A 27,003-nucleotide genomic window follows, 5' to 3' on the forward strand; every position below is an offset into this window, starting at 1 on the left:
TAGCTGGCTATCCCGGCCAAATTGCTGATCCTCATTTAATCGCACGATACCCCAGGGTCACATCCTTTCGCGATGATGCGTCCTTGCTTTTGCACGTTGGGCGCGAAACACGTGGTTGGTGTACCTGAGGATTGTTTTGTTTTCACCGGAAGGCGATTTTCTCGGAGACATAACACCCTGAAAATCCCCAAAAGATTGGTTTTGCCGATGCGCAGCGGGGGCGCAGCGAAGTCATAAAGGCAGATTCCGTCGTCAGTTCTTGGTTCTGCACTGCGCGGTCTCGTCGATCTCATGTCTCTCAGAACATGAGTTCGCCGACCTGGTCCCGATTCGACAAACCAATGTTTTCTAACGGCCTATGCCGCCTCGCCGACAGTACTTTCCATCGTCATGTGTATGACTCGGCGATTGTCACATGGTTGTCTGTCCTATACCCGGGTGCGCGGAAGTCCGGGGGGCCATGTTTCTCACTACAAACCTCCTGTTAGCTTGGTCCGAGCGTCCGATTATGCCGGAACCGTGGTGGCGTGGTTATGTTCTGCTGTAGTTCTGAAGATCATGAAGAATCCGATAAACATTGCAAGAGCCTATGTCGAATAAGGCTGACAAGTAAACTTTCCCAATAGTCGATATGAGCAGGCGACTGTCAAAACGCCACAACTGACCTAGATGATCGTCATGACATGCCGATAGAACACTCCCTGAAGCACGTCACGTAACTAGACCGACCTCCTGTCACCATGCATAGCGGCACTTGTATGAATGCGCGTACAGTTATCCTAGGTGGAGATATTGCACAATGCCATCGGGACGATAGGGATCGGAGAAGCACCGAGCCGCCGGCTCGAACCAGGTATATTGATTGAGGCGAGAAGGATGATGGCTACACAGTAACCGGAGAACCTTCAGATTCCAAGCATTCGATCACTTACCCCAGGCACACAATGGCATGGCACACCTCAAGGTACATGGGTCACGGACCTCAAGGTGTGCCAAGCGGTCGAGACTCGTATGTTCACAGGCCAGGCGGGCAGTTTGGGCTCAGCCTCGCGCTCGTGCTCCGGAAGTATTCGATCGCGAAGACTGTACAATTAGGAAGGTGCTTTGGTTCATCTGTGCTGTTCTGCTATTAGAAGTCCGATGTTCTTCGGAAGCATTCATGTCCACAACCATGACTGCTGTGTTGACCTGGTTTGACTTGACACGACGATAGATAGGGTCAAGGCGTTCTGTCGTACCATAGTATGCGTTGCGCGCTACTATGGCAGTCGATAGGCTGCATGGTGCATGGTGCTATGAGCGAACTTTACCACACCGTCACGCATCACGTTTACCAGAATTGCGGGGTAGGAGCGCACAGCTTGACCGGACAGGCGAGAACAGAGTTTTCAGGACAGGGCAACTCGGTGCTTTGGTGTTTCGTTGAGAGGGGGGAGGTCAGGAAGGTGGAGATTGGGTACGAGGTCTGAAGATGAGAGGCGGCTGTTTCAGCTGCCGAATGCATGACGGTAATCCTGCCCCACGCGCACATGGGTAATGACTCGCGCACGATTTCTTTCTCCCCGCAGCCCACTCAGCCATCTTCGCGTCACCGTTTTGCAACAACCATACCCAAAAATGCCGCCTTCACCCTGCGCCCTGTGCATGGTGAACCGGGCGCTTATTCTCCGACCCAAGGATCATTCCAAGTTGTGCAAGACATGCTTCATATCCGTCTTTGAGACAGAAATTCACCATACCATCACCACAAATTCGCTTTTCCAGCGCGGAGAAAAAGTCGCCATCGGTGCTTCAGGTGGTAAAGACAGCACTGTCCTCGCCTCTGTTCTCAAGACTCTCAATGAGCGCTACGACTATGGCCTTGACCTCATCTTACTATCCATCGATGAGGGAATCAAGGGCTACCGGGACGATAGTTTGGAGACGGTGAAAAGAAATGCGGAGCAGTACGAAATGGAGTTGACAATTTTGGGATACGCGGAACTATATGGATGGACCATGGATCAAGTGGTGGAGCAGGTGGGCAAGAAAGGCAACTGCACGTATTGTGGCGTTTTCAGAAGACAAGCGCTTGATCGCGGAGCGTCACGGCTGGGAGTCAAGCATGTGGTGACAGGACACAACGCTGATGATGTCGCCGAGACAGTGTTGATGAACTGTAAGTATTATAGTTTCGGCGTTTGATTGTGGAGTATGCTGACTGGAATAGTGCTCAGAGGCGACCTCCCCCGACTGTCGCGCACCACTTCCATCATCACATCTACCCCCTCGGCCTCTTCTGACCCTGCCTCGAATACGAACATCAAGCGTAGCAAGCCTCTCAAGTACGCATACGAGAAGGAGATTGTTCTCTACGCCCATCACAAGAACCTGGACTACTTTAGCACTGAATGCATATACTCGCCCGAAGCCTTTCGCGGCAGCGCACGAGCTCTCATCAAGAACCTTGAGAGGGTACGGCCCAGCGCTATCCTCGATGTTGTCAGGAGTGGTGAGGACATGGCAAAGCTTGTACCCGGTAGCGATGAAGGATGCGGGGGTGCTTGTGCTAGCAGTATGCCTGTTGCCGAAGAAGAGGAAGGTGGATGTGGAAGTGCCCAAGGGCGCAGCACAGGTGGTGAAATGGCGAGTGTGGAGGCACAACTGAGACAGAATGAAGCCGCAGTTGACGGCAATCTCGAGACCGAGATCACAATTAAGAGCGTTAACAGCAACGGCGCAGTACCACTAGCGAACGGAAAGAAAGCTAAGAAAGGTTTCACACCCAGGAAGACGGCAAAGCAAGTCATGGGCCAGTGCAAGAAGTGTGGATACCTCTCGAGTCAAGAAGTCTGCAAGGCCTGCGTTCTGCTTGAAGGACTCAACAAGGCGCGACCAAAGAACAAAATCGAGGTCGGTTACGAGGTCCAAGATGTAAGCCTCAACAGTGTTCGCGACGAGCTCGAGGCTACGACTATCGGATGAGAATGAAACCACAACCAAAAGAGATCCTTTTACGACTGCCCGTAATGCGCAAGGCACCGCTACGGCCTTGATCAGATTACCAACCGCTTTGCGTGTTCTCAGGTATAGCGACAAGCTGTACGACAGTCTGTGGGAAACAGATCTGTTTGATATACTGCACAACACCAACGCCGTGTTTGCAGCAGCTTGTCTATTCAAACTTACCGGAGCGTCCCGAATCACATCTAGATGGGCCGGTGGCTTGACATAGTCGGTGTGCGTTACAAGCCTCGTGGCTGACAGACTCGTGTGACGAGGTGTGAGCGTGACGAGGTGTGAGCGTGACCTGTCAGAGCAAGACAAGCGTCTCAGTCACACGAGAGTCAACACTCCACTACCTCGCACGAATGATCTTACGCCCTCATGTCTCACTCGGAGCTGTGACCATAGCTAATTCGCACTGCATCGGTGCTGTCGCACTCAGCGGGAGAGCGGTACGTACCGAGTTGCCTTTGTGCCCTGGTACTTTTGTGTTGTAGCATCTAGGAGACTTGACGTGTTGGTTGTATATTCCCGGGTCAAGCGTTGACAGCATAGCGACAATGTTAAACATCACAGGAGACCAGGAAAAGGCTTATGAAGAAAGAATGGGTGCTATTCATAACAGTGGAGGTATAGAGCATCGTTGTAAAACGCCTCCCATGGTATCTCGGAAATCCACCATACCACCCGTTTACCCGTTTCCAATCAATATCCGTGAACGCCATCTCTATGCAATGCTTCCCATAAATCCAACACAACATGCAAAGACAATAAGGAAAGCAGCCTTAGTCTGAACCATCGAAGTGTGGCCGGCTCCACTCTGAGCAAGCCGTAAGCCGGGTGAACGTCATAGCTGGAAACCAAACTCCTTATTCATCTTCCACGGCCCATCGACCGTGACAGCACCCTTATCAGCGTCAAAGTTGCCGGTAGCGCCAGCCTGGCTCTGGCCCAGCACAACGACTTGGCCAACGGTGATGCTCTCTCCATCGGCACCCGAGTACCCGAATGTACCTGTCGCGCTGAACTTGCCACCATCAAACGAGAAGGAGATTTCGCTGGTACCAGACTGCTGAATGCTCTCTCCGTCATCGAGGTACAGACGTCCAGTCGCCTTGCCATCCGCATCAGGCGCAACAATGACGAGGAAGTCTTGTTGACGCACAGCCTTGGTCGTGTTGGCGCTGGTGACACGTTGCGGGACGATGGAGCCACCGCGGATGTGGACAGGAATGTCACTGTAGCCCAAGTTGCTGACAGTGACGTTCTTACCCTCACCCTCGACCTTTGCGTAGGTCCAGTAGTCGTAGAAGGTGTCCTCGGGCAGATAGTACGTGACGGTGTCGGAGTACTCAGTTACAACGGGCGTAATCAACAGCGCGTCACCGTAGAACCACTGCTGGTCGAGACCAAACGTGTTCGTGTCCTCTGGGTAAAGGAAGAACATTGGGTTGATCATAGGTGTACCCTCCTTGCCCTGGTAGTAAAGGCCAGTGTAGATGTAGTCAAGGAGCTTGTAACGGGTATCAATAGCCTTCTTAGCAGCTTCAGCGACAACGGGCCACTGGTAGAACTCCTGTTGGGCGGCGTCATTTGCTGCGTGGTTACGGTAGAAGGGCTGGAAGGCTCCCATGACAGCCCAGCGAGCGCACATGTACTGGTCTGCTTGGCCGTTGAAACCGCAGATATCAGAGCCAACCATGGGCATCTGATGCATCGAGACGAAAGACAGCATCTGACGGATAGAAATCCGGTAGTCGTCCCAGGCTGAGAAGTTGTCACCAAACCAATGGGCAACCTTGCTACCAGATCCAGCGAAGGTGGAGCGCGTCAGCACGAAGGGACGGAGCGCGGGACGGCGGGCCAGCATCGCTTCGCGGGTAGTTCCCGCCATCATGTGGCCGTACATGTTGTGCGTGTCGTACTGGTAGGTACCGTCGTAGTTTGTAGTGTTCATGGGAATGGTCTGACGAGAAACGTCGCCCAGATGGCTGTTGATATGGTACGCGGGCTTGAACCATTCACGGTCGGGGAAGCCCTTCATGTTGCCATTGGAAGATTGGCGGGGGGAGACAGACTTTGAGGCACGAACTTCAACAACAGGCGCACTACGCTCCGAGAGATCATCAGAATCACGAGCCTTGAGCGTGCTTCCTGGTTGGAACGAAGCCGGGAATCCAGGAATAGGACGGCCAGTGTTGGGTCGTGGCGGGTTCGTAGGCGGTGGTGGAATATTCTGATCGATCGCTTGCTGACGGGGGTTGCAGGTGGTAACATCCTGGCAGAAGTTGGAGGCTTCGTTCATGTCGACCCAGAGACCATCCAGATCGATACCGTTCTCCGGGTTGAAGTTTGCCTGAATCTCACCAGCCCACCACTTCTCTGTGTTGGGCGCGAACCAATCGGGCCATGCGACTTCACCGGGCCACTGTACGCCAAGTAGATCGGTACCGTCTGCGGCCTTGAGGAAGACTTCCATGTCGTGACCCTTCTGATAAGTGACGTACTGACCGCCAACAGCGTGAATACCAGGGTCGAGAATCAGAATGTAGCGCTGGTCGCGAGAGTGAAGCGTCTGTACAAGCTCGCGCATCTTCGAGAGAGGGAAGCGCTCGCGGTCAGTCGTGAAATCCTCGCGAAGGTACATGTAGTCGATGTCGGTCCACATGACTTCGAGGGGAATTCCAGCAGTCGAATAGTTGCCAACAACCTCAGCGACCATGTTGACGTCCCAGTATCCATACTTGCACTGGTGGAAACCAAAGGTCCAGTACGGGTACATGGCGGAGTAGCCGGCGATGTCAGCGTATTGCTTGGAGACCTCGGCGGGCTTGCTACCAGCCATGAAGTACAAATCAATGACTCCACCGATGGTGTTGTACTCAAGGTACTGGTAGCCGTTGACCTTTTTTATTTCAACTTGCATAGGGCTGGAGTTGAGCATGAAGACGCCGTGAGTCCCCTTGTCACCGCGGTGGTCAAAGTAGACGGGATGCGTTCCGTACAGGTTAGCATTCCTGGGAATGTTGGGTGATTCCGCATTAAGCAAGACACGCTCGTAGTTGTCCGTAGCGAAGCGGAAAGAGTCGCTGTGCTCCCCAAGACCGTAGAGGTTGGGGTTGTCGGGCAACTTAGTACGCAGGCGAACATACTGCTTCTCAAAGACAAGGGGAACAGTACCGGTATCAAATAGAACCTCGCCATTGTCCCTACGTTTTACAGCGAAGGAGAATGGGCTCGTCTTGATACCAAACTGAAGTGCAGCACTTCCAGCGGACGCCTTCTCGTGCTTGGGGCGGGGAAACACTTCCTCCTGAACCTGGTAGACTTGTTCGTCGGCGTCATAAATCTTGACGTGAAGACGGTCGTCTGTTGAATATCAGTAAACATATCAAGTAAAGGTAAAAGACTGTTGACTTACCGGTCTGGTACTCGACGAGTAACTTCAAGTCCTTGATATCATCACTGTAGGCGTTGCACGCCGCGCCAGAAAGAGTAAGGTCGGCCGTCAATCCTGAGTCGCTCTCAACAACGTTGGAAGCAGTGTAGCCAGGGCAGGCGTCGACTGCTGCACGACGGTTGAGGATGCTCGTGACATCGGCAGATTGCTGCGCTATAGGAATCGCGTGGGTGAAGCTCGAGCAGGCGAGAAGCCCGAGCATAAGAATATTGACCATTATGTCGAGTTGCCAATATTATCCAAAAGTTGAGGAGCGCTCGTTGGTAAGAAAAAAAGAGCAAAGGCTCGTTTGCTCGGGAATATATATGTTGAGGAGGGCCTGCAATGGAAGGGCCCGTGCAGACATTCACGATATCGGTAGGTGTCGGTAGCCAAGGTCAAGTCTGAGACTCACAGTATCCGCTTGACCCACAATCCTGCTCTTTCCGGTCTGTCTCGTTCGTCCACCTGACGTCTATCTGGGGAAAATGCTCATTACTAAAGCGCAATGACGCAGTGAACTGTGACAATATTTCGCCCGCGGTGTGAATGTGGGGAATAACAGTTGTCATGCAGAGGACCGGTCTCGAAGACGTACCTGCAGGAAAGACCCATATATAATGCAGCGAGTCCATATTCCCGCCGAGGGTTGTACACCGGCGCGTACACGATACAAAAAAGCATGTAGTTGTTTGGATACTAGCATCTGGCTAGGAAATGAGGGATCAACAAGTCACATCCAATACCGGAAAGGCGGCAGCTTCCCCTAGAACTCCGGGGTAGTGCTCAGATGGGCGAGTACCAATCCCGGCGTGCATCGCCACACTTTCCACTACGTGCACACATGCCTGCCAATAGATGCGCGGTTAACAAGCAAAGATCCCGGGTGCGATCGTCATAGGTGCTGGTGTCTTGGCTTAGCAGAATGTACCCGTGACGGCCAAGCCGACCTTGGATACAACAACAGGAAGGACGCAAGAGATTTGCCAATCAAGAAAGTGTCGCGAGGCCCGCATTTCATGCATCTGAGATGTCTTCGTGACGTCGGGGAGTTTTGGTCGGATCAGTCGCTGAGTTCGCGTGAACTGCGGGGACGCCGCTCCCGCGCTAAGCTTTTTAGCGTGATGTCCATTGCCGTGTCACCTGGACTCGAAGTCTGAATGATAGCATCTTGACCTTCCATCCGCGAGCATCAGTGTGGCTGTAGGCTCCCTCCTTCTTTTTCGCACTTCCATCAACGATACACACCGCTATGTCGAAGGCCTGAAGCTGCACACCGTCGCAATCCCCATGTGATCGGATGCCCGATTCAATTCCCGAACACCCGACCTAACCGCTTCTTTTTCGACATCATCACTACGAAAGCTATCCATCGAAGCCTAGTCTAGTTGTGACACTTGCATCTAGCCAAAAGATATACTTGCAAAAGAGTTCGGAATGTCACGGATATACGGCACATGAAAAGATCTAATGAAAGCTTAAGTGTAGGAGGCTTTCTTTGCAGCCCAAACTTAAAGCCGCTTGTATCCTCGTCTACGATCATGCGCCGCGGACAACACAGCACCACTTAGGCGTCAGGCGTTCGACTATACGCACTCCAAGGCTCCTCCTTCCGCGTTTCGCCCAACCACCGATCCAACGCTGACATGTTACCACCTTCGCGACCGCTATCATTCGCCATGCAACCCAAACTTTCGTCTGTGACTTTCGGGCGCTGACCTCCGTCTCTCTGTATGGTAAACTCTGTTAACCGCCAAATAATCGAACAATCATTGGGAATGGACGTACCGGTTGCTCTCCATCTACCGATGCAGTCTTCGGCCCTGCCATCTTATTCGTTCCGATCCCCGAAGTTACAAGACTACAGCAAGATGCTTCGGATTGGGAAGTTGCTGGAGCACTACCAGAGAAGGAGACGGCTTTCTGTAAATTCTTAGATGATATGCGCCGCACGACGGGGCAATTTCTGATTTACTGTCGAACTTGGGTTGCTCATTCGTAAAAATGAGGAGCTACGATTTGAAATACCTGCGCTTGAAGATTGATGTACCTACATCGTGAGAAGAGCTCCAGCTTAATACTATCTCGCTCAGGAACCTGTTGGATGAGAAGCATGGCCGCAATGGCATGGAAGCTGTGTTGCTGATTCGAGGCCGCAAAATAGTTTTGCCTATATCACGGCCAATTGGTTCCCACGAAGGGCCGCAAAGCAGGCAAAACCTACCTATTGTGGAGATACTGCAATGTGATCCGTAAAATCTCTCATGGTGATGCTGGAGTGCGATGAAGTCGTCTCAGGGTTGGTGGCCACATCTATGGCTATGCTACTAATATAGCGTGTAATGTCATATTTACATGATTTTGCTTGGGAATCGAGGACCAAAACATATACATCTCCTAACATTGGAGGCCGCATTCCCAGCACAGGCTCACTAGGAGATATCCGTCGCGTCAACATAGCATCCAACTCCATGATTACTGGAGGCCACCAAAACCATCGGTTGTATAGTGTTTGATTGACTGACTTCTGAGCGGCTTCTGTTGTGCATATTATACGGATTGTTTGATTGGAGGCCGCATCCGTTGAATCACGGAGGAGCTTCAGTTGTCAGTTGTCGGCGGACATGAGCTAACTTAGTTAGGCACCGACTAGCGATTGGATATGAATCAAGGCCGCAGGGAAAGTGCTCAGACGTACCTCCAGCCTGATGACATTTGTATCCAGCCATCTGACCTTGCTCCGTTCGTTTCTCGCTCCATTTGATTCCGATTCCTGCTATTGACATCATAGCTCGGCTGATGTTCCTGAATGTTCAGTCCACGGGAGACCTGTCCAAACGGTCATCGTGTAGATATTCTAAGTTCTTTCAATAGTTGGATTATCCCTCTTATTAACATTGCGAGTACAAGTGAATAGGGAAGTGATAAGTATATGCCCCATACTCCCACTATATATATGAGAAAAACACTGCCAGACTATATTCTCCGGTTCATACGTTCTACGAGAAAAAGTTGAGGCACTAGCCCAATGTTTATGGCCATTACCTAGAAGAACGAGTTCCTTTGCCATCAAAGTAAACCTTGAAAGAAGCAGAGCACAACCGATCTCCAACCGAATCGAGTCCTGTCCCCCTCGATATGTCAGCGAGAGATGACGTAAAAGGTCACATGGCTCTCGCAGCTTGGAACGATAATACAGGTTCGAGCCAAACATGGAGGAGATGTGAAAGAATCGAGATATCGAACTCTAGGAATCCAGTTTTCATAAAGCATGGTGATTAGAATTCAAAGGTAGGGCGTGTGAGAACGAATCTAGAAAGTGATAGGACATGCAAACAGCCGAAGACTTTCTATGAGATAGATACAAACACTAAAGCATGAAGAGGTTTACCTCACATCAGACATCCACAAATATGCTTATCTTGTTAACACGTACTTTGCACTCTAGTTAGAAGCACCTTACATTATATACTCTGGGTCTTGAAACTGCAAGAGCACGAACATCACCATGGCGAGATTGACGCCATACAAGGTTCTCCCTCTTTGTCACAATTCTTTAGGAAGAAACTGTTGAAGATTCTTTTGGAATTTTATCCTTTATAACATATATATCGAACGTAAAAGGGTATGCGTCAAGGTTCGAAAGGAGAATAGAAGTCAACATCCACTTGACTGCCGATGAATGGGCAGGCTTTATGCCAAAGGCAACATTTTTAAAAGAATACGCACGTAAAAGACCGGAACATCCTGGCTCGCGGTGAATAAAGCCCTCTGGTGCGCTTTTGTGGCGATGAATAGTAAGTTCGATAGGAGATGACGAGATGAGTAAACAATAGGTGAATAGACGCAAACGAAACGACAAACCAAGGCAAAAAATCACAACATTCTCATTCCACCCACGACGATATCTGGTTCACGCCAGGAAGATCTGATGGAACGAATGGACCACGAGCTGCCAAAACGTAGGGGATGTCTCCACGGTAATCGATACCCTCAACTATCGTGACCTTATTAGGCAAATATGCCTCGATCTGGTCTCTTCATGGCGGACTTTTCTGAGTGGCGGATTGCTTCCGTCTGATCTTCCTGGTGTGAACCAGATATCGTCGTGGGTGGAATGAGAATGTTTGGCCCGAAAAAAAGTGCGCATACCTCCTATGCCATTTCTTTTTTATCTCATGATAAAAAGGTTCTGACACAGTCTCACAGGTATCAGGCCGCACCTTCAATCTATGAGGACCTCGGGAGCTAGTATCCCCCCAACCTTCCCGTCGGGGGTGTATTTTGATCATGCTGACATGATTACCAGAACCCCGCCTCTCCCGGATCCCTATGTCAACCAATATCTAGCATATTGCCTGGTGAGACAAGATATAAGCCACCATCGAGGTACGACAGCGGGTAGGCAAGCCGTATGCTAGATGTTGGTTGATATAGGGATCCGGGAGAGGCGGGGTTCTGGCAACGGTTAGGTCCATCTTGCAGCAGCAGTATCCTAAGTATTGGTACTGAGCCCTGTACTCGTTTCCAATAAGACGAGATCGCTTCGACCTCCAACCGTAATTCGCAGAACTTGTGATGATGACATTGGGGTAGTGGTAGGAGATGTGGCCATGATTCGTGTCGATGACTTTAGTTGTTTTTGTTGGCATGCTTCGTCCGTACATGGCGCTGTAAGGAGTCTTTCCGTAGATATTCAACACCGCAGTCCGGACATGCAAGAGAGGTTTTGACCTTCCGTGCAAGACAAGACGATGATGTCTCTTGATGCCGCTTGAGGTCTTTCTTTAATGTAAAGTCTGCTTTACATGGGCCACATTGGAATCTGAATGATGGAGCGGTACACTTGCGGTAGCGTTGGTGTTGCCTTTTACAAGTCGAACAAAAGTGAACAGCACGAGCTGAGCCAATCACTCTTTTGCCAGCGATATCGTCGTCTAAGCTGAGACCACTACTAGAGGGGCTTGACGAAGATGAGGGTCCAGGCCCAAGTGATAAAGGAGTTGAGATGTTCGAAAACCATTCTAGGTCTGGTTCCGGGATACTACTTGGTGTCGGTGAATGGGAAAAAGGCATTGTGACGATGGGGGGATTGTGCGGAATTATGAAGTTCGTGCGAGACTGCGGTTGGAAGTTTTCGGCCGTAGCGGCGTCGTCGGCAGATAGACTGCTTTCTGGAAATGGAAAGTTTTGAGCTTCGTGAATATCCTTGGTTGACAGATCGACGTCAATGGGCTGCTCTAAGTCGGAAGACTCAGCACCTAGATATCCCACTGAAGGTTCCATCCACCATGGAAATCCAACCCCTGAAGACTCATTATTACATTCCAAAGAAGTACCATATGGCTGAAAGTCGGCAAACAAGCCTGATCCGTGTATTGGGTCATCAGGATCGAATTGTATTGCTCCTGCTGCAAAGGATGGATGATAACCGATATGTTTTAAGCGATGATCACTGCTATACAATCAGTATTGCCGCTTCTGCTCATGAAGCTAGGTACATACTGCTGATGGCGTGTGATGGCGTAAGAGGCCTAGTACTAGGCCACCCCGCTACCAAGCACCGTCAATGGATTAGGTGAGAGACAATCCCAAACCTCGTTGAGATTTTTGGCGGGTGCGTATGCGAAGGTATTATCGGCTGGACCTGAGTATGGGCCAGGGCGGCGAAGCCGCCCTCTTTTCTTGGGTGAGTTGAAGACAATAGATTTTGCGAAGGTCGCTTTAATAAGAAGGAAGATGGGGGGAGGTAGAGATGCGTGCTCAATATATGACAGCTGAGACCTCGTACTGGTAAGGCTAGCGCAGATACTCGCGGACGTCATACCAGCGTTTATTGGTGGCCGCCATCTGGAGTTTGCCTGGAACCTGGTAAGGCTGGCACAGGGTAGCCTAATCGCGACTAGTCTATGGCCCCCTCCTAGGAAAATCAATCTGTTGTAGAGCATATCCCACGGAATCGAATGACCCAGAAGGTTTCGAAAATTACCTAGAGAAACAGTTGTAGCTCGTCATTGGATATCACGCCAAGTGCCAGACATCCTCAATCGAATAGGCAAGGTTCTCAGTCACACCATACACTGTGGACGGGCGCTAGTAAGAGTGACCCCAGCCTGTGTCTACCTGCACCGTATGATAGAAACACAGGAGGAACTTGGCCTCGGCCAACATCCACCATCGTCCACGCTTGCTTACCTAGGTATGATCCTCGTCACTTTTATTTTGAGACGTGAGTATGCAGACAGCTCGGCATTCACGACTCTGACATTGACCGGTGAGAGCCCAAGTTTCCTGATCAACCAGGACGAACCGAAACCGCATGAGCTTCACCGGTCGGCGTGTCATGAGGTTCTCAGTATTAGAACAGATGCAATCGAGAAAGGCGGCCACAGCTCGTCATTGGCATCATTGCTAGGCGCGATCCTCACATTTTATAAAATCCCAGCGATGGAAACAGCCTGTCATCCACATCGTGTGAATTGTTTGGCCATACGGGACTGTGCTCAGGATTTGGTCGGTCGGCAGCGGGGCCGGGCCACCGGGAAGTGGGCAGATAAGCGGCACGTCGCGAAATAGAACCCCAGCCATAATTGAGGGCCCGGCTTGTGCTGCTCATGATAATGAACGGATCTGGTGTGACGCGCTTCAAAACGAAGAAGGTTCGTTCCAAGTCGTATCTCAAGACGTACGCAAAGGACATCCATTTTGTTTGATATCAGCCATTCGCAAAGACTAGGATAGTGCGTACTTGCAAGGTTATTGTAAAAGCGATGTGTGAAGACACAATGAAGTTCTACGTTGCAGAGCGCGGGACGCGATGATGGAGCGCGAGGCTGGCAGCCACGGTTACGCTAGATTTAGCCGCCGATCTGAATCGGACCACCAAGCAGTGCAGTACGGACGCATACCAACTATTCACAAACTCATCGCAATCTACTCAAAAGCTCGTCGCATAATCAATACGAGGGTCCAGTCCCTGAACATCATGGTTCTGATGCGCAGTCATCAGCGTCACGACTCACGCGACACTGGATGGACTAGGTGCCGCCAACGATGATCTTTCATGGCTCCCAGCCGCTCAGGTACCAGCAGCATCTTCATGCAAGACGCAATCGCTAAAGGTCTCTCGGATACTGAGAAACGCATCTGGTAGATACGAATGTCGATTCGGACGCATATCGCTGCGACACCAGAAGACATAGACTAGTCGCCAACAGACACACCACGGGCCGAGACGAGACGCGACGCGACGCGACACGACGTGATAGCCAAATACTCAGCGCAAAGTTCATGTACCCCTTTATACACGGTCACGCCGCTACTGGCGGTGACCGAGGACAACAAGGTGGTCGGAGACAACATTGTGGTATAGTGTGAAGGTAAGCATACGTTGAGGCACGCAACCAATCTGACAGAAGTCTCGGAGTAAGCTTGAGAATACAGAGTAGACCAGGTTCGGGTCAACGATATGATTGATCAGCTGAATAGAGCGTCGTTAATATGCAGATTTACACAAATCCGACAACCGAAGCCCACCATGTGTCGAAGTTCTCTTTGCGCTTTACGGACAACTTTAATCGGTGATAATACTGTTTCGCTGTTGTGATACCCCGTTACATAGTATAGGTGGTCTCAGAGCTGCGGTCATATTTGTCCGTTGCCGTGCCTCACTCCGCAGGCCATAGTAAGCAGACGCCGTGCTGGATTGGTCATCAACGACCTCTTCGTACAACACTCTGAAGAGTTGCGTTACTACAGTTGCACAATAACGAAGTATTTAATACTTGATCTCGGTCCTTTTTCGGTTCAGACATAGTCAAACTTTATTTGCATACCTCAACCTCGAACAAATCAGCCGTCTCTACCATGTCTTCAACCACCGTCCTCATTACTGGTGCCAACCGTGGTCTTGGCCTAGGCTTATTGCAGAGATACCTCGCCCAACCCAACCACACGGTCATTGCTGGAAACCGTAATCCTGCGCACCCTTCGTCACAGGCACTGGCTCAGTTGCCTAAGGGTGAGGGCAGCAAGCTCATTGTTGTCAAGATCGACGCTTCGATTGAAGAGGACGCCTCGATCGCCGTCAAGGAGTTACAAGACAACCACGGCATTGACTACCTCGACATCGTCATTGCCAATGCAGGTGTCGCATATACCTATCCTTCTGTAGCGGAGCTGAAGCTCGATGACCTCCGTGGTCACATGGGGCCGAACGTTTATGGATTCGTCACCCTCTACCAAGCCACACGGGCGCTGCTCCAAAAGTCACAGAGAGAGCCCATCTTCACACCCATTGGGTCAAGTGCTGGCTGTATTGTGTGGGTTTATCCTCCTGATTTCTCTCTATACCCCATCGTGTAAGCTAATTGCAAGCAGCAACCAACTCCCACTCCATAACGCGGCTTATGCTCCTACCAAAGTGATGGTCCACTGGCTCACGATCCGTATCAATAGCGAGGATCCCTGGCTAAACGCTTTCGTCCTGGACCCTGGCTGGGTGCAGACGGATATGGGTAACGCGGCAGCACATTTGTACAACCTCAAGGAAGCGGACATAACTACTGATGCGTCTTGCGACGGCATGTTCAAGGTTCTCAGCGCATCGACCAAGGAAAAGGATGGTGGCAAGATGATTGGCTGGGATGGCGGTGTTAGAGTTTGGTAGTAGCGATATACAGTTACGATAACCTTTCTGTTAGAGAAGAGCATGGTAACGACCTCATTAGCTGTGAGACATGAACTTGAGGTCAAAAGATACCCTAAAGGTAGTCAAATGAGTTTCAAACTTACGCAGACCATGTCAATGAATGCTGTAGACTACTACCTGAGGTGCTGGAAATGTGGCATCATCGAACACGCTGTTATTCTCCGTGTCGAACTGTGTGAATCCGCTCACAGCCGGAACAGCTCACTTGTTCTCCTTACACTTCTCCAGACTTTTGGTTACAACTCCCTCAAGGATCCTCCGCGCTTCGTCAACCAGTTCATGCAGCTCCTTGCGGAACTGCTGGCCTTCGGGAGTGTCCTGTTCTTTCCTGTTCTTCTGACGCTGGAAAGCGGCGCGAATTGTCTTGAGCATCTCGACCACTTCCTTGCGCAACTTATCGCAGGTGTTTTTGATGAGTTTCTTTACATCCTCTTCAACTCCTTCGGCGATCGCAGCGAAAGGGCCATCAAGACCAATGGCATTCTCTTCAAGATAAGCGTGGCGGACGTCTTTCAGCTTTTTGCCTAAAAACGTGCGTCAGTGAAAGTGTAGTAGCATATGGAAATGCATGTCGTTACCTTTGCCCGGCCCCTCATCAAGAGCCGCCCCGTAGATCTCATCCATTGCTTTGAAGAAATAGCCTTTGTCTCCAGGCTTGACGGCCTTTTCTTTTATAGCGATCAATCCTTGGTGAAGGTCTTTCCTTGCGTTTTCGACCTTGAGAGTGACCTCCTCCTCGTAGCCGACACGATTCTTACCGAAGCACAGCTGATAAGCGTCACCAGCCAAAGCCTGGGGGTCGTCTAAGACATGTGTCAGTACAAAAGGAGATGATGAAATATCAGTGAAAGTACCTTTCAGTTGCTTGCTCAAGTCGTTAATAACGGTCTTGATCGTCTGTGCCATTTGGGCCTTCAGCGCTGCAGGTGCGGTATCGAGCACGTTTCGGAACGCGGCATCCATGGCGGTTTTTGCAGGTGCCAACAGCGAAGCATTCAGATTGTGATTGATCTTCAACTTCTTCTGTTGGTATGTGCCTAGATATCGTTAGCGAATAATTCAGCATTTCCAAATTTGTGCCACACTCACCTCTCTTATTCACCAATGCCTTATGCGAGGCCGCATTTATAGTGGCGAGTTCTTCGAGCTTCTTCTCGGCGTTTCGCTCGAACCTATCTTGCAGTTCATGGCTTGAGAGTGCGCTTGTAAGTTCATTGGAAAACGCCTTGACCCATTTATTCATGACACCACGAACCCGTCCTTCGGTGCCCTTTATGGTCTTATCAATGATCTTGGTAATGTGTTCTATCCTGGCTTCAGTGCTCTTACTGCAGCTCATCTGGACAATGCTCAACAACATTGGCACCTTAAGAGCACAAAATGCTCTAGAACGGCGAGGCGTCCTTGTGAGGGTATTCCCGCAATATATCTGCATGCAGCTGGAATTTGAGTGTCTTCGAGCTTCATCGTGGGAGCCTTCTCTAGGTTGGTCATGTTGTAGCCACGTCGATGCCGCATATACATTCGATTGGAGACGCAGAACGACGCAGCGCCCGCATCATCGCCAGTGTTGTGACTGTAAATGCGACTCATGCTCGCGGCTACAAGCCTATTGCGGCATGCAATACGTACGTCTTTACGCCTGACAGAGTTAGCTTGGCCAAATGCCAATGTAGAGCAGGGCTTACCCTTTCTCCAGGGAAGCGACGAGTGGCATTGTAGTCTTCTTGCGACTAGCCAAAACCTTATTTGCTGCTTTGAGGGCGTCATGCTGGCTGCGTTGCTCTACAGTGGCGCTTCCAAGATGAACACTGGACTTCAGTCGTTTCATATGATGCTTGTTGGCCTCAATCTCGTCTTCGATAGCTTGCAGTTCGCTGGTAAGATCTGCGAGCTTCTCCTCAATAGGTGCAATGTTTTCCTCTGCGACAGGATCTAGCTGAAGCGTACTGCCGCCATCGTCATTCAGTTCCTACAAGACATGAAGTAAGCATGAGTATAACGAACGATACAACAGGTGCACTTACATCAGCTCTAGTCGCTAACAAGATGACACTGCCATGGTGCCGCCTGCTATGCGCATCAAGGTAATGCTGGCGGAAAGACTGATCGCTTGTCGCACGCTTGATGTCCACAACTACGATAGTCATTTCACATTGCTGGAGGTATGCGGTGGCAGCAGTGACGCGGTACATGTTGATATCTTTCGTGCCAGGAACATCGGCCAAGCATACACTATCCTGTACCAACGGACTGTCGACATAGTATCTGTGTTTGTTATCAGCGGCATAACTTGCATGTGGAAAAATGTTAATCTCTACCGTATGATCTCGACGAACGGCCATGGACTGAACTGTAGCACCTTCCCTTTGTAGCGTGCATTGAGAGCTCGCATTCGAAAGGGTCGAAGTTGCTCACGCATATCATTGTGCGTACTAGATTCGAAGGGGACGGACAGCTCTCCATCTGGCACAAACATGCTGTGTATGTCAACCGTCCACTGCAGGAATTTCTCCAATACTAAGTTGCCTTTTAGAGCTTTACTGGAAGACATAAAGTCCTCAACAGACTCTGGAGCGACGCGGGAAGCGAACAGGTGCTCCAAGCACTCCAATGCAGCATCTTTGCGCGCTCGGTCTTCGTCGGCGACACTGTCCTCGTCTTCTATAAGCCTCTGTCTCGTGGTAAGCCACACCTTGACCCAGTCCGTTACTAGGTCAATGCAATACTCGAGGCAATAGAATTGAACTTCGGCTTGCACTGCGCCGATATTGGTAGACAGAGTCTTCTGCCGGAACTCTGTAACGACATTTGTACATGCTGCCCCATTGTCGCCCTATAGGTCCGTGTTAGTGAAAGCCGCTCATATTTCAATGGACAATAAACTTACCTCTGGTGTCAGGTCTTCACCAAGAAGAGCATTTGTTGTAGCGGACTTTCCGGTGCCAGTGTCTCCAGTCACAGCAATCCGGATTTCCTTTTGGTACAGGATATTACGATTCTTCAGAATCTCATTCCAGAGGTACGTAGCCTCTTCACTAGAGACTCCACGGTTCTTGGCAGCTTTTAGAAAGTCTAGGAAGACCTGCAATACAGCTTGAGTATCTTCCTCGGCTTGTTTGAAGCCGGGGTGGTACATCGGTAGCTTTGGACGACGCTGTTGAGCTGGGTCGTACGGAGGGACTTGCGAAGGGTCTTTCTCGTCGTCGCTGTCTTCATCGTCGCTGTCAGAGAATGTGTCGGAGACTGACACAGGTTAGTGTAATTCGCGGCGAGTGCAATGTACATACTCTTTCGCTTTGCAGGTACAGCTGATTCTGCACCGCCGGAACCCCAGCTAAGGATAGCACGATTGGCATCAGCTTCGATGTCTCGAAGCCTCTGCATGTGTGGTGAAATGATGTGAGCGTCTAGGGTAGGATTATTCGTAGTGCTTGAGGAGGAGAGTGGAAGCATTGTAGCGACGGGTACGGATTGAGCTGGGCATTGTGGCTCGAAGATAGGACTCTGCGTGCTCTCAGGTGTCTGTTGTTGTAGGTCCTCCATCTGAGTGACATCTGCGGACATCGTCTATGGTTAGCCAAAGGCTGTAACTGGAAGGATAACAAGCTGAAATCAAAGCCAGGCCTGGATTGGGTAGATTTAGAGCAACCAATGTTGTTCGCCGTGAGCAAAAGTAGAAAGGTCGAGAGAAAGAAGATGGAGAGTGGGGAGAGCTGAGAAAGATGCCTATGAAGGCCTATAACGGCCCATACTGGCACCATCTTCCGCCTTCAGGTGAGAGAGCGGATTTGAAGTCGAAGTCGCCTCGCTTTCGGCAAGGTAAGAGAGCGACAGCCTCTTCTGATATCGAACCCATCGCTCCTGTTATGTCAAAAGTATGCTAAGCTCCGGCAGAAGATCTTAACATGTAGCTTTTGACAGTCTTGCTACAAAGAGGTGCTACACCCTCAAGGTGTACAAGATGCTGTGCTTTGTAATATGCTAGTGCAACATACCCGGCCAACAATTTGGTATGCTGTGAAGCCATGGCCCATGGTGAGCTCTACCTTTATCTCTCCGTTTGCTCAATCTGGAAAAGTCACCGTGAACAAAATATGCGCAAAAAGCAGAAGTGTCAGCCGGAAAGCTACTGGTGCCTAAGTGTTGTATTGCGACGGTCACTGGACTTGTGCTTCAGTGGGTGGTGTGATTGTCATCGCCTGGCTTGCGTTTCGCTGACGGCCAATGCAAGAATCCATACGTCAACCCACTGCGAGTCTAGACAACTAGCACCTGGATACCGCCGGCGGAGGTTGTAGCGATATAACATCTATCGTAATCGGGTCATTTGTTCCACCAAGGGTTAGTGGATGTTGAGGCTCATGGGTAACAACGCAGGTCAGCACGCTAGTCGCTGACCTCTGGTCGTACCAGCCACAGGTACCGGCGGACGCTATGGACCCTGCCATTTATCCTGAACTGCCACACTTGTGCCATGTAGCTCTCCTCGACTCTTTCTCCGGATCTCTCGACGACTTGTTGGTTGTCGTGCGCCGCCATGGCAATTCCACAATTGCGATACGCGTCAGCGCCAAGGAGATGGTGCCGATTGCCGCCCCCTTAGCCCCTTCGGTCGTCCCGTCGGGCCAGGATAAGGAAACTTGCAGACATGGATGCTTGGAAGGATTGCGACAACGCCGGAGGCCACATTCACCATTTCCCTGAATAGCGTCTTCTCTTCTGGCTCCTGAGTTTCGTATACAGGACGCAGATGCAGACTTCGACGGTCTCATAATAAACTTCCGCCGCCTTGACGCGACGCCACATTCTTTTGCAACTCCCAACATCTGCCCACCATGGCAATCCGTCCCCTCAACTCGAGCCTTATCTTCGACAGGCGCGTTATACTTGGTCTGACAGCAGCTGTCATTCTCGCCTTCACATTTGCCTTCCTCTATTCGCCCGACCTACGCCCCAGCTCAGAATGGCTACCACCTCTTAGCTCGAAACCTACGTCTACCTTCTCCGCGCCGTTGAAGAACACCGAAGATCCCAATATCGTTGAGCTAGACTACCTAGCTATCAAGCCCAATGTCACGGACAAAGTCAGGTCTTACTGGAACATCCCATATGCCGCAGACGCAGGAGGCAAGAACAGGTTTCGGGGACCACAACCGGTGAACAGGACGTATGGCATCGGCAGGGGCGAGAAGCCGTTGGTGTGGGATGGATCACTGGGAATGTGCCCAAGAATCCAGAAGATTGATCCAGCTCAGAGGAATAGGGACGATATCTCAGGACCGGACGTCTTGGGTATCCAGACTCGTTCTACCGAAGACTGTCTGAGCTTGAACGTCTTCACGCCGTTCGATGCTGAGCCAGGTGACGACCTGCCAGTGTTGGTCAACATCCCTGGTGGCGGCTTCCATCTTCCAGGACGCAGCAACGGAGGCGAGATGGTAGAAAAGGCACGACGCGAAAAGGGCGTAGATGGCAAACTCGACAAGGGCATTATCGTGGTCACCATGTACTACCGCAACGGCATCTACGGTTTCCTCCCTGGCGAACAGATCGCAAAGGACGGCGACTACAACAACGCGCTTCGCGACCAGAGAGCAGCGCTGGAGTGGGTTCAGAAGTACATCAGGTACTTTGGAGGCAACCCAGACCACGTAGTTATCATGGGTACAAGCGCAGGCGGTGCGTCTGTGATGCTGCAACTCACCGCCAACGAGGGTGACAACTACTACCCTGTCCCCGGCACAGGTCGCAAGCAGCTCTTCCACGGCGCCATCGCCCAATCTCCTGCGAGTCCGACCTTCTTCACGCCTGAGCAAGCTGAGAAGTTTTACAACGAAGTCGCAGACGGACTGAATTGCACAGACATCGCTTGCATACGCGACGCCGCGACAGGCGATCTCTACTACCAAAATTACCCCATGAACTTCCCCGGCCGCGATACTCCACCCCGCTGGATGTGGGCCCCAACCACCGAGCCAGCTGGCGGTATGTTCACTGAACCTGCCCCAGCAGCCATAATGAACAACCGATACGCAAAGGTCCCAACCATCATCGGCTTTACATCCAACGAAGGGTCAGACCAAGTCAAGAAGGCCACCGACAATGAGGGTGAATTCAAGTCCTACCTCAAAGACCATTACCCGCTCCTCACCGACGAAGACCTGAGCACGCTCGTCAGTACGTACCCTAACGACCGACACTGGCCCGACAGCGGCGCATGGTGGGACGCTGTAGCAAAAGCCCAGGGCGACATCCGCTACATTTGCCCTACATACCTCGCATCCAACGCCATGTCCGAACACAACCCCGAAAACGTGCCTACGTACCAATACCAATGGGACGTAATGTGGGGTGTTGACATCGAGAACGGATACGGTACTAAGCACGCCGGTACCGTCGGACAGGTCATGGTACGCCGCCAAAACGAGATTTCAGATTACTTCATCAGCTTCATCAAGTTCCTCGATCCCAACCGCGAACATCAGGTCATTCCTAGGAAGGATGTTAAGATCGCCAAGTGGGAGCCGCTGGACAACACGGGTCGCAGGATGTTCTTCACAAACATCAAAGAGGGTGGTCACAGGGGTGACGGCACGAACATGCTAGGCCCGATGCGCACAGAGATGCGAACCAGGGACGACGAGAGGGAGAAGAACTGTGGTATCATCCGTGGCATGTTCAGAAGACTACAGTTTGAAGGTGTTCCAGCACTCAAGCTGGACTGAGTGTTTTTCGTCGTATACTGTTGCATTTGTAGGGGTTTCGGAGTACCATTGCGATAGAAAGTTTCGCTGTTCCTCTCAGTTGTATGAATACCATATCATTTTCACGTTCAATGTCGGTTCAAACGTGCAACAATGTTTTCACTCGCTTGGCATACTTATTAGTTGGTATCAAAAACTGTGCTACAAGCTAAGTACATGATGCTACAGTGAACCCCAGCCACAGTCTAGATCTTCTCGTATTCTACCCAGATCCACACACCCACATCGCTTAGCTTCCGCGTGTCTCCACGGATCCCGCACGATACGATAAATACAATCCGACTGCCATACCTCTGAGCCGCAGTTTGTGCAAAAAGAAAGTTCGAAGAATCCTGAGAATTGACTCAGGCACGTTGTCCCCTTCGTGGATCGAACACGATACCTCCAGATTTAGTGACTGAGACTTCAGTCTGGCGCTCTCCCAATTGAGCTAAGGAGACGGGTTTTTGATGAAGTTCTCGTGGGGATCCCTCCCTAAATCTCAAGCAACATCTCTCAGATCTTCTTTACGTGTGCGATTAGGTCTTGCACATCGCTGTGGCTCAGACTCTCATCATCATGACTCATGCCTAGCTCTTGTTTCTTCTCGTCTAGACTTTCTCTCTGCCCGTCTAGATCGCGCTGGGAGTCACGGTCTGGGGTAACCGCTTTTGTCTTTTCGTCCCTTAGTACTCGCAAATCGCCGGTTTCGACTGCAAACGGGCCTGTTGGTGGAGAATTAGTGGGACCACCACTCGTCTTTCGCGCATGTTCGACAACATCCGGTAGATCAGCTTGGGAGAGACTACCATCATCGACACTCATGCCGATTTGTTGCTGCTTCTCTTCCTCTTCCCGCTTTAGACGGCCAATTGGATTATCGCCTTCTAGCACGGGTGATTCTTGCTGTTTGGAATCTTTCCTGCTCACCCAGCGGACAAGTTCGTCGACGTCGTCGTCTGTAATATGCCTCTTTTCCTTGATTGGTTCAATTTCCTCGCGGCTTCTTGGGCGACCACGCTGCTCCTCTTCGTCAAAATCGTCAAAAGTCTCCTTGACAGGCGTAGATGCTGCAGACTCGCCGCTAGTGCCGTCGTGGCGCTTGAACCAGCGACCTAGTTCTGGTACGTCAGACTCGTAGTGCTCTCCTACATCAGAGTCCAGTTCCGCTCGTTGCAAGTTCCTACGCACTGGGCCTGCTTTAGGTCCGTCGCGATGCGATATCCAGCGTACGAGGTCATCTGCGTCCTCTTCTTCATCTGAAGATACTTCTCTGAGTTCGCTGTCAGACTCAGTGGACGCATCGCTATACCCCGAATGTCCGTCGTTGATTGAGCGAGTCTCTTTGGCGTCAGATTTTCTGCTGGCGAAACGAACAAGTTCATCAACATCCGACGGCCCAAGGCTCTCGTGGCCACTATCCTCTTTGGCCTCCACCACACTGTTGTCTTTTCGTCTTTCACCGTCACTGGGTGGATCCCGTCGACTGACCCAACGTACCAATTCTTCCACGTCAGAATGATCGATGCTCTCTCCATCACTCTCATATGGATTCCTTTGTTCTCCTTCCACGTCTGAAGAGGCCGTTGATGCCCGATCATTGAATTCGACTGGTGCGCCATCTTCCCTGATCTTCTCCATATTCCCCGCATCTTTTGTTGTCATCCTTCTTACCGTCATTCTCAGTCTGCTTCCAATTCCACTCTTCCCTGATGAGTCCTTCTCGGGTGTCCCCGTGCGGTGCATCTGGCGTTCTTCGTGTTGCTTATGCCACTTGTCTGCCGCGTTTTGTTCATTCTGACAGTCTTCTTGTGTGACAGTCTTCATTTGGTCTTCAATTCTTTGTTGGAAAAGCATGCTGCGAAGAGAGTGGAATCGCGCCATGTGAGGCTGTTTTTGTCTGGGCTTTGCGGAGTTTTCTCCGCTCCCACGTGCCGAAGAAGTTTTAGAGTGAATTGAACTTTTGCCGGTACCCGATTTCAGAGAACTTCTGCTTGGTGACAATGATGAAGGTCGAGGGTTCTGGCCAGCGATATGCTTTTGTTTATCTTGGCTCAGCCGCTGAGGCTCGAGTGATTTCTTGGTATGTTGAGTGGAACGTTGCTCTTCTTGTTCAGATATGTCTCCTTCGCTGCTATCGCTGTCTGAGTGGTCGTCGCCTAATCCTTCCAATATCTGTGTGACTGCAGGGGACATTAAGCTGTTCATGCGACCCAATTGTTTGCGCTGGTCCTGGGGTATTTGATCTAGACTCGCAGCTGGCGCGGCCTTCTGGGACGGCGGGAGATCGAAGTATGACGCCATGACTTCTAGGATAGTTTTCTCCTCTCCAGTAAAGATGAGGCGTCTTTGGGTTCCGATGAGTGTGCGTACGTATCGATGCGCCAGATATGGAGCGGGATGAGAAAGGTCTCAGGTGAGAGGCAGTGCTCTTGGGAGGCTTGGTGAGCTGCAAGGTGTTAGGGTTGCAGTCCAGGCTAAGCCCGATGCTGCAAGTCTATACCCCGCAATTCTGTGATGTCACGGCTTGTGGTTGGCCCACAGTGCTGAATCAGCTGACCTAGTGAAGTGACGATCGGCGTGCGTGCTTGGGCGACATCACCGTCTTGGAGTTTGAGATCTAGCGCTAACTCCCTGGTGCAACAGTTGCGACAGCCGTTGAGATCGGAGGCTCTTACTGGTAGTGACTAATCGCGATAGGTGGAAGAGCCTACCGATGCTGCGACAGGTGAGGTGAGACGGCACGGCAGGTGAGGTCGCATGCATCTTCCCGCCTATCGATGACCGGTGCTGTCATGTACGGCTCGATCCGCACGATCTATGAGCAAGCACTAAGAACAACAAACTGGACGCAGATACTTTCTCCATTGCAATCCCTTCCTATTGGCAAGACTAGATTAGCCAAAGCTGCCAAGTGCAGTGGGCTGACTTGGAACGTAATGTCCGAGCAGACAATGGACCTCTCGAATATTCTACACGACCTGGCCAGTACGTCTACCGTAATGTTTAATTCCCTCCGCCTGGTTATATATGAGAGCGTTAGGTGTACCCTCATGGAGCGTGCTATCATCGATCGCACCCTTTGTCGCGGTACTAGCAAGATGTTCGCACAAACCTTCTACCCGTGCTCCCAGACCCGCGAAATACGCAGCTACGCCGACAACATGCGGAGTGGCCATACTCTGGACATGTTGAAGATCGTTAGCGCATGTAGCATTACCGCATCTCTTCGGAAGGTTACTTACGGTTCCAGATATAGTGTTGATGCCTCCACCAATCCAAGTGCTGGTGATCTCAACACCAGGTGCCAGAATATCGACCCGGGGACAATAGTTGGACCATTCGATGAGCGTACCATTATTTGCTGTAGCGGCCACGGTACATACAGTAGGTTCAGATGATGGAGATGAGTAATCAGCCAACGTGCCTTCATTGCCTGCGGCGACACTAAGGAAGATACCTGCCGCAACGATAGCAGCAGCCTAAATTGGTGTTAATGCATCGATTATGAATGCTGCGGACTTGTCACTTACAGCATCATTCATGACTTGAGATTTTCTTCCCCCAAGGCTCATATTGGCCAAGGCTCCTTTCGGGCAATCTCCGGCGTCCATACGCTCTTTTGTATCCGTGATAACAAACTGCATACCGGCAAGGACGCCAGCATTTATACCGGTACCGGAAGAGTCCAGCACTCGGACTGCGAAAAGAGTCGTCTTGTTTGCCACACCCCATGTGAGGGAACCGATTGTGCCAGCAACATGAGTACCATGTCCCGCACCGTCAATCTGGTCTCCCTCTTCGCTAAAATCTGCAAGGAAGTAGGCGCCTAGTAGAGCGTTAATACGTTTCCATCGAGTTATACTGCTCATACATACGGCCCTCGAATTCTGGATGAGTGGTCTCGATACCGGTATCGACGACATATCTGTGTTCGCTGTATAAGCAAAGATCAGAGAATTCTAAGATGGCTGGCGACATACACGCATGTGCCTTCGCCAGCAGTGGAATCGTAAAGGTAATTATTCTGACCAGGCTCAATGTGCGAGATTCGACCCAAGCCCCACGTAGCGTTCACCTGTGTCTTCGTTTCGAACATGTGGACCCTGGCATCTTGTTGGATATAGTCAACCTAGTCATGTTAGTATGTACATGTCAATACAGATGTGTATCTTGCATGCTCAGAAGCCTGGAGTCGAGTAAGTTCATGATCCGAGATGCTGCCAGCGAAACCCCTGAAGCCAGACATCGTGTATTTGAAATCGATATTGGCGGTAATTGGAGCTGTCAGGCCCTCCTCAGCTTTTGATGTAACATCGCCTTTGAGCTTCACAATGTATTTTCCAGCAACAGCATCTGTACTGTCGACCTTGATCAATGGAGCAGCAAATGCCGAAGAAAGCAGAACGAGAAACAGCGGTGTATACATGTTTCGATATGATTTGGGTAGAGGTGTTGGGACGAGTGGAAAAGACTTTGAAGAGAGGGCGAAGGATCGGATGTTTCTGGTTGAGTTGTACCTGCATCAGCGGCAGAACTGCGTTTTAAACACCAACGTTGTAGAACATGCCCAAGTGCCAGAGGCGGCAGACTTCTTTGATAGCCAATGGCGTGGTTCGGCAGATCACGTATAACGAACAGAGCGCGTGCACCTACGTAGTGGGACGTTTTACGAACCACGTTTGAGCATGCTGTTCGACGACCCCACTTAACGTTACAACACCAACAACGGTACGGGAGATACGGTTGTCTGATGGTATGTATGCTTGTGGTTGATAGATTCAGCGCCGATAATTGTGCTTGTGGTTCTTTGGTGGCATCATATTGCCACATTCTCTACTGCTTGGTCGGTTCGTCTTAAGATGATCATCTTGCAAGTTATTCAGTCGGTCATCTGAAGGATTTAGTGTTCTCCGAGGAAGGTACGATGTTACTCGGAGGGGTATAAAACACCAAGATAACCAGAGGGGTGGACTTCGGGAGACAACACGCAATCGAAACTACGGTGCTGTATGGTGCCGAAGAAACCTTTTTGTTGACGACATGGTCTCCAATGCGCCAAGATGTGAGCTTAGCATCCCATTAAAGGGACACGAATCACGAAAGAAGGCTTTTGTGATTCT

The 27,003-nt window shown here is 50.8% G+C and overlaps 9 protein-coding genes and 1 non-coding gene across 10 annotated transcripts; 3 read left to right on the top strand and 7 right to left on the bottom strand.

Annotated features, from left to right (window-relative positions):
- Positions 1–1,617: 1,617 nt before the first annotated feature.
- On the top strand, positions 1,618–2,964 carry CC77DRAFT_1010262 (adenine nucleotide alpha hydrolases-like protein; the record flags this gene model as incomplete). Its single annotated transcript, XM_018523635.1, has 2 exons — positions 1,618–2,158; positions 2,210–2,964. The coding sequence occupies 2 exons, from the start codon at positions 1,618–1,620 to the stop codon at positions 2,962–2,964; spliced, it is 1,296 nt and encodes a 431-aa protein (XP_018384466.1).
- A 628-nt stretch (positions 2,965–3,592) lies between these two features.
- On the bottom strand, positions 3,593–7,058 carry CC77DRAFT_966271 (hypothetical protein). The gene is made up of 3 exons (XM_018535732.1): positions 6,407–7,058; positions 5,122–6,354; positions 3,593–5,076 (listed from the first exon to the last, which is right to left on the bottom strand). The coding sequence occupies exons 1-3, from the start codon at positions 6,660–6,662 to the stop codon at positions 3,833–3,835; spliced, it is 2,733 nt and encodes a 910-aa protein (XP_018384467.1). The 5' UTR covers positions 6,663–7,058; the 3' UTR covers positions 3,593–3,832.
- Positions 7,059–7,582: 524 nt separating this feature from the next.
- On the bottom strand, positions 7,583–9,210 carry CC77DRAFT_1051469 (hypothetical protein; the record flags this gene model as incomplete). The annotated part of the gene is made up of 5 exons (XM_018527670.1): positions 7,583–8,153; positions 8,213–8,347; positions 8,453–8,521; positions 8,817–8,962; positions 9,123–9,210. 5 exons carry the CDS (start codon positions 9,208–9,210, stop codon positions 7,992–7,994), a joined length of 600 nt encoding a protein of 199 aa, XP_018384468.1. The 3' UTR covers positions 7,583–7,991.
- A 1,349-nt stretch (positions 9,211–10,559) lies between these two features.
- Positions 10,560–12,120, bottom strand: CC77DRAFT_1021883 (hypothetical protein). The gene is made up of 2 exons (XM_018525351.1): positions 11,930–12,120; positions 10,560–11,879 (listed from the first exon to the last, which is right to left on the bottom strand). Exon 2 carries the CDS (start codon positions 11,708–11,710, stop codon positions 11,057–11,059), a length of 654 nt encoding a protein of 217 aa, XP_018384469.1. The 5' UTR covers positions 11,711–11,879; positions 11,930–12,120; the 3' UTR covers positions 10,560–11,056.
- A 1,837-nt stretch (positions 12,121–13,957) lies between these two features.
- Positions 13,958–15,214, top strand: CC77DRAFT_181307 (NAD(P)-binding protein). Its single transcript, XM_018530509.1, has 2 exons — positions 13,958–14,745; positions 14,804–15,214. Exons 1-2 carry the CDS (start codon positions 14,291–14,293, stop codon positions 15,090–15,092), a joined length of 744 nt encoding a protein of 247 aa, XP_018384470.1. The 5' UTR covers positions 13,958–14,290; the 3' UTR covers positions 15,093–15,214.
- A 121-nt stretch (positions 15,215–15,335) lies between these two features.
- On the bottom strand, positions 15,336–18,701 carry CC77DRAFT_1032442 (hypothetical protein; the record flags this gene model as incomplete). Its single annotated transcript, XM_018526736.1, has 11 exons — positions 15,336–15,658; positions 15,713–15,937; positions 15,989–16,171; positions 16,224–16,473; positions 16,512–16,776; positions 16,823–17,106; positions 17,162–17,293; positions 17,389–17,449; positions 17,489–17,970; positions 18,025–18,380; positions 18,425–18,701. The coding sequence occupies 11 exons, from the start codon at positions 18,699–18,701 to the stop codon at positions 15,336–15,338; spliced, it is 2,838 nt and encodes a 945-aa protein (XP_018384471.1).
- Positions 18,702–19,689: 988 nt separating this feature from the next.
- CC77DRAFT_181353 (alpha/beta-hydrolase) lies at positions 19,690–21,996 on the top strand. The gene has a single exon (XM_018530511.1). It carries the CDS (start codon positions 19,973–19,975, stop codon positions 21,860–21,862), a length of 1,890 nt encoding a protein of 629 aa, XP_018384472.1. The 5' UTR covers positions 19,690–19,972; the 3' UTR covers positions 21,863–21,996.
- A 1-nt stretch (position 21,997) lies between these two features.
- Positions 21,998–24,326, bottom strand: CC77DRAFT_181318 (hypothetical protein). The gene has a single exon (XM_018530510.1). The coding sequence runs from the start codon at positions 24,182–24,184 to the stop codon at positions 22,397–22,399; it is 1,788 nt and encodes a 595-aa protein (XP_018384473.1). The 5' UTR covers positions 24,185–24,326; the 3' UTR covers positions 21,998–22,396.
- Positions 22,256–22,341, bottom strand: CC77DRAFT_t59. Its single transcript has one exon. It is a non-coding gene; the product is annotated as a tRNA-Phe (tRNA).
- Positions 24,327–24,946: 620 nt separating the features above from the next.
- Positions 24,947–26,309, bottom strand: CC77DRAFT_1010270 (subtilisin-like protein; the record flags this gene model as incomplete). The annotated part of the gene is made up of 7 exons (XM_018523636.1): positions 24,947–24,960; positions 24,996–25,062; positions 25,126–25,362; positions 25,414–25,709; positions 25,759–25,808; positions 25,864–25,993; positions 26,033–26,309. The coding sequence occupies 7 exons, from the start codon at positions 26,307–26,309 to the stop codon at positions 24,947–24,949; spliced, it is 1,071 nt and encodes a 356-aa protein (XP_018384474.1).
- Between the last annotated feature and the right edge of the window lie 694 nt (positions 26,310–27,003).

The sequence above is a fragment of the Alternaria alternata genome, assembly GCF_001642055.1.
Source record: "Alternaria alternata strain SRC1lrK2f unplaced genomic scaffold CC77scaffold_14, whole genome shotgun sequence".
Taxonomy (NCBI): Eukaryota; Fungi; Ascomycota; class Dothideomycetes; order Pleosporales; family Pleosporaceae; genus Alternaria; species Alternaria alternata.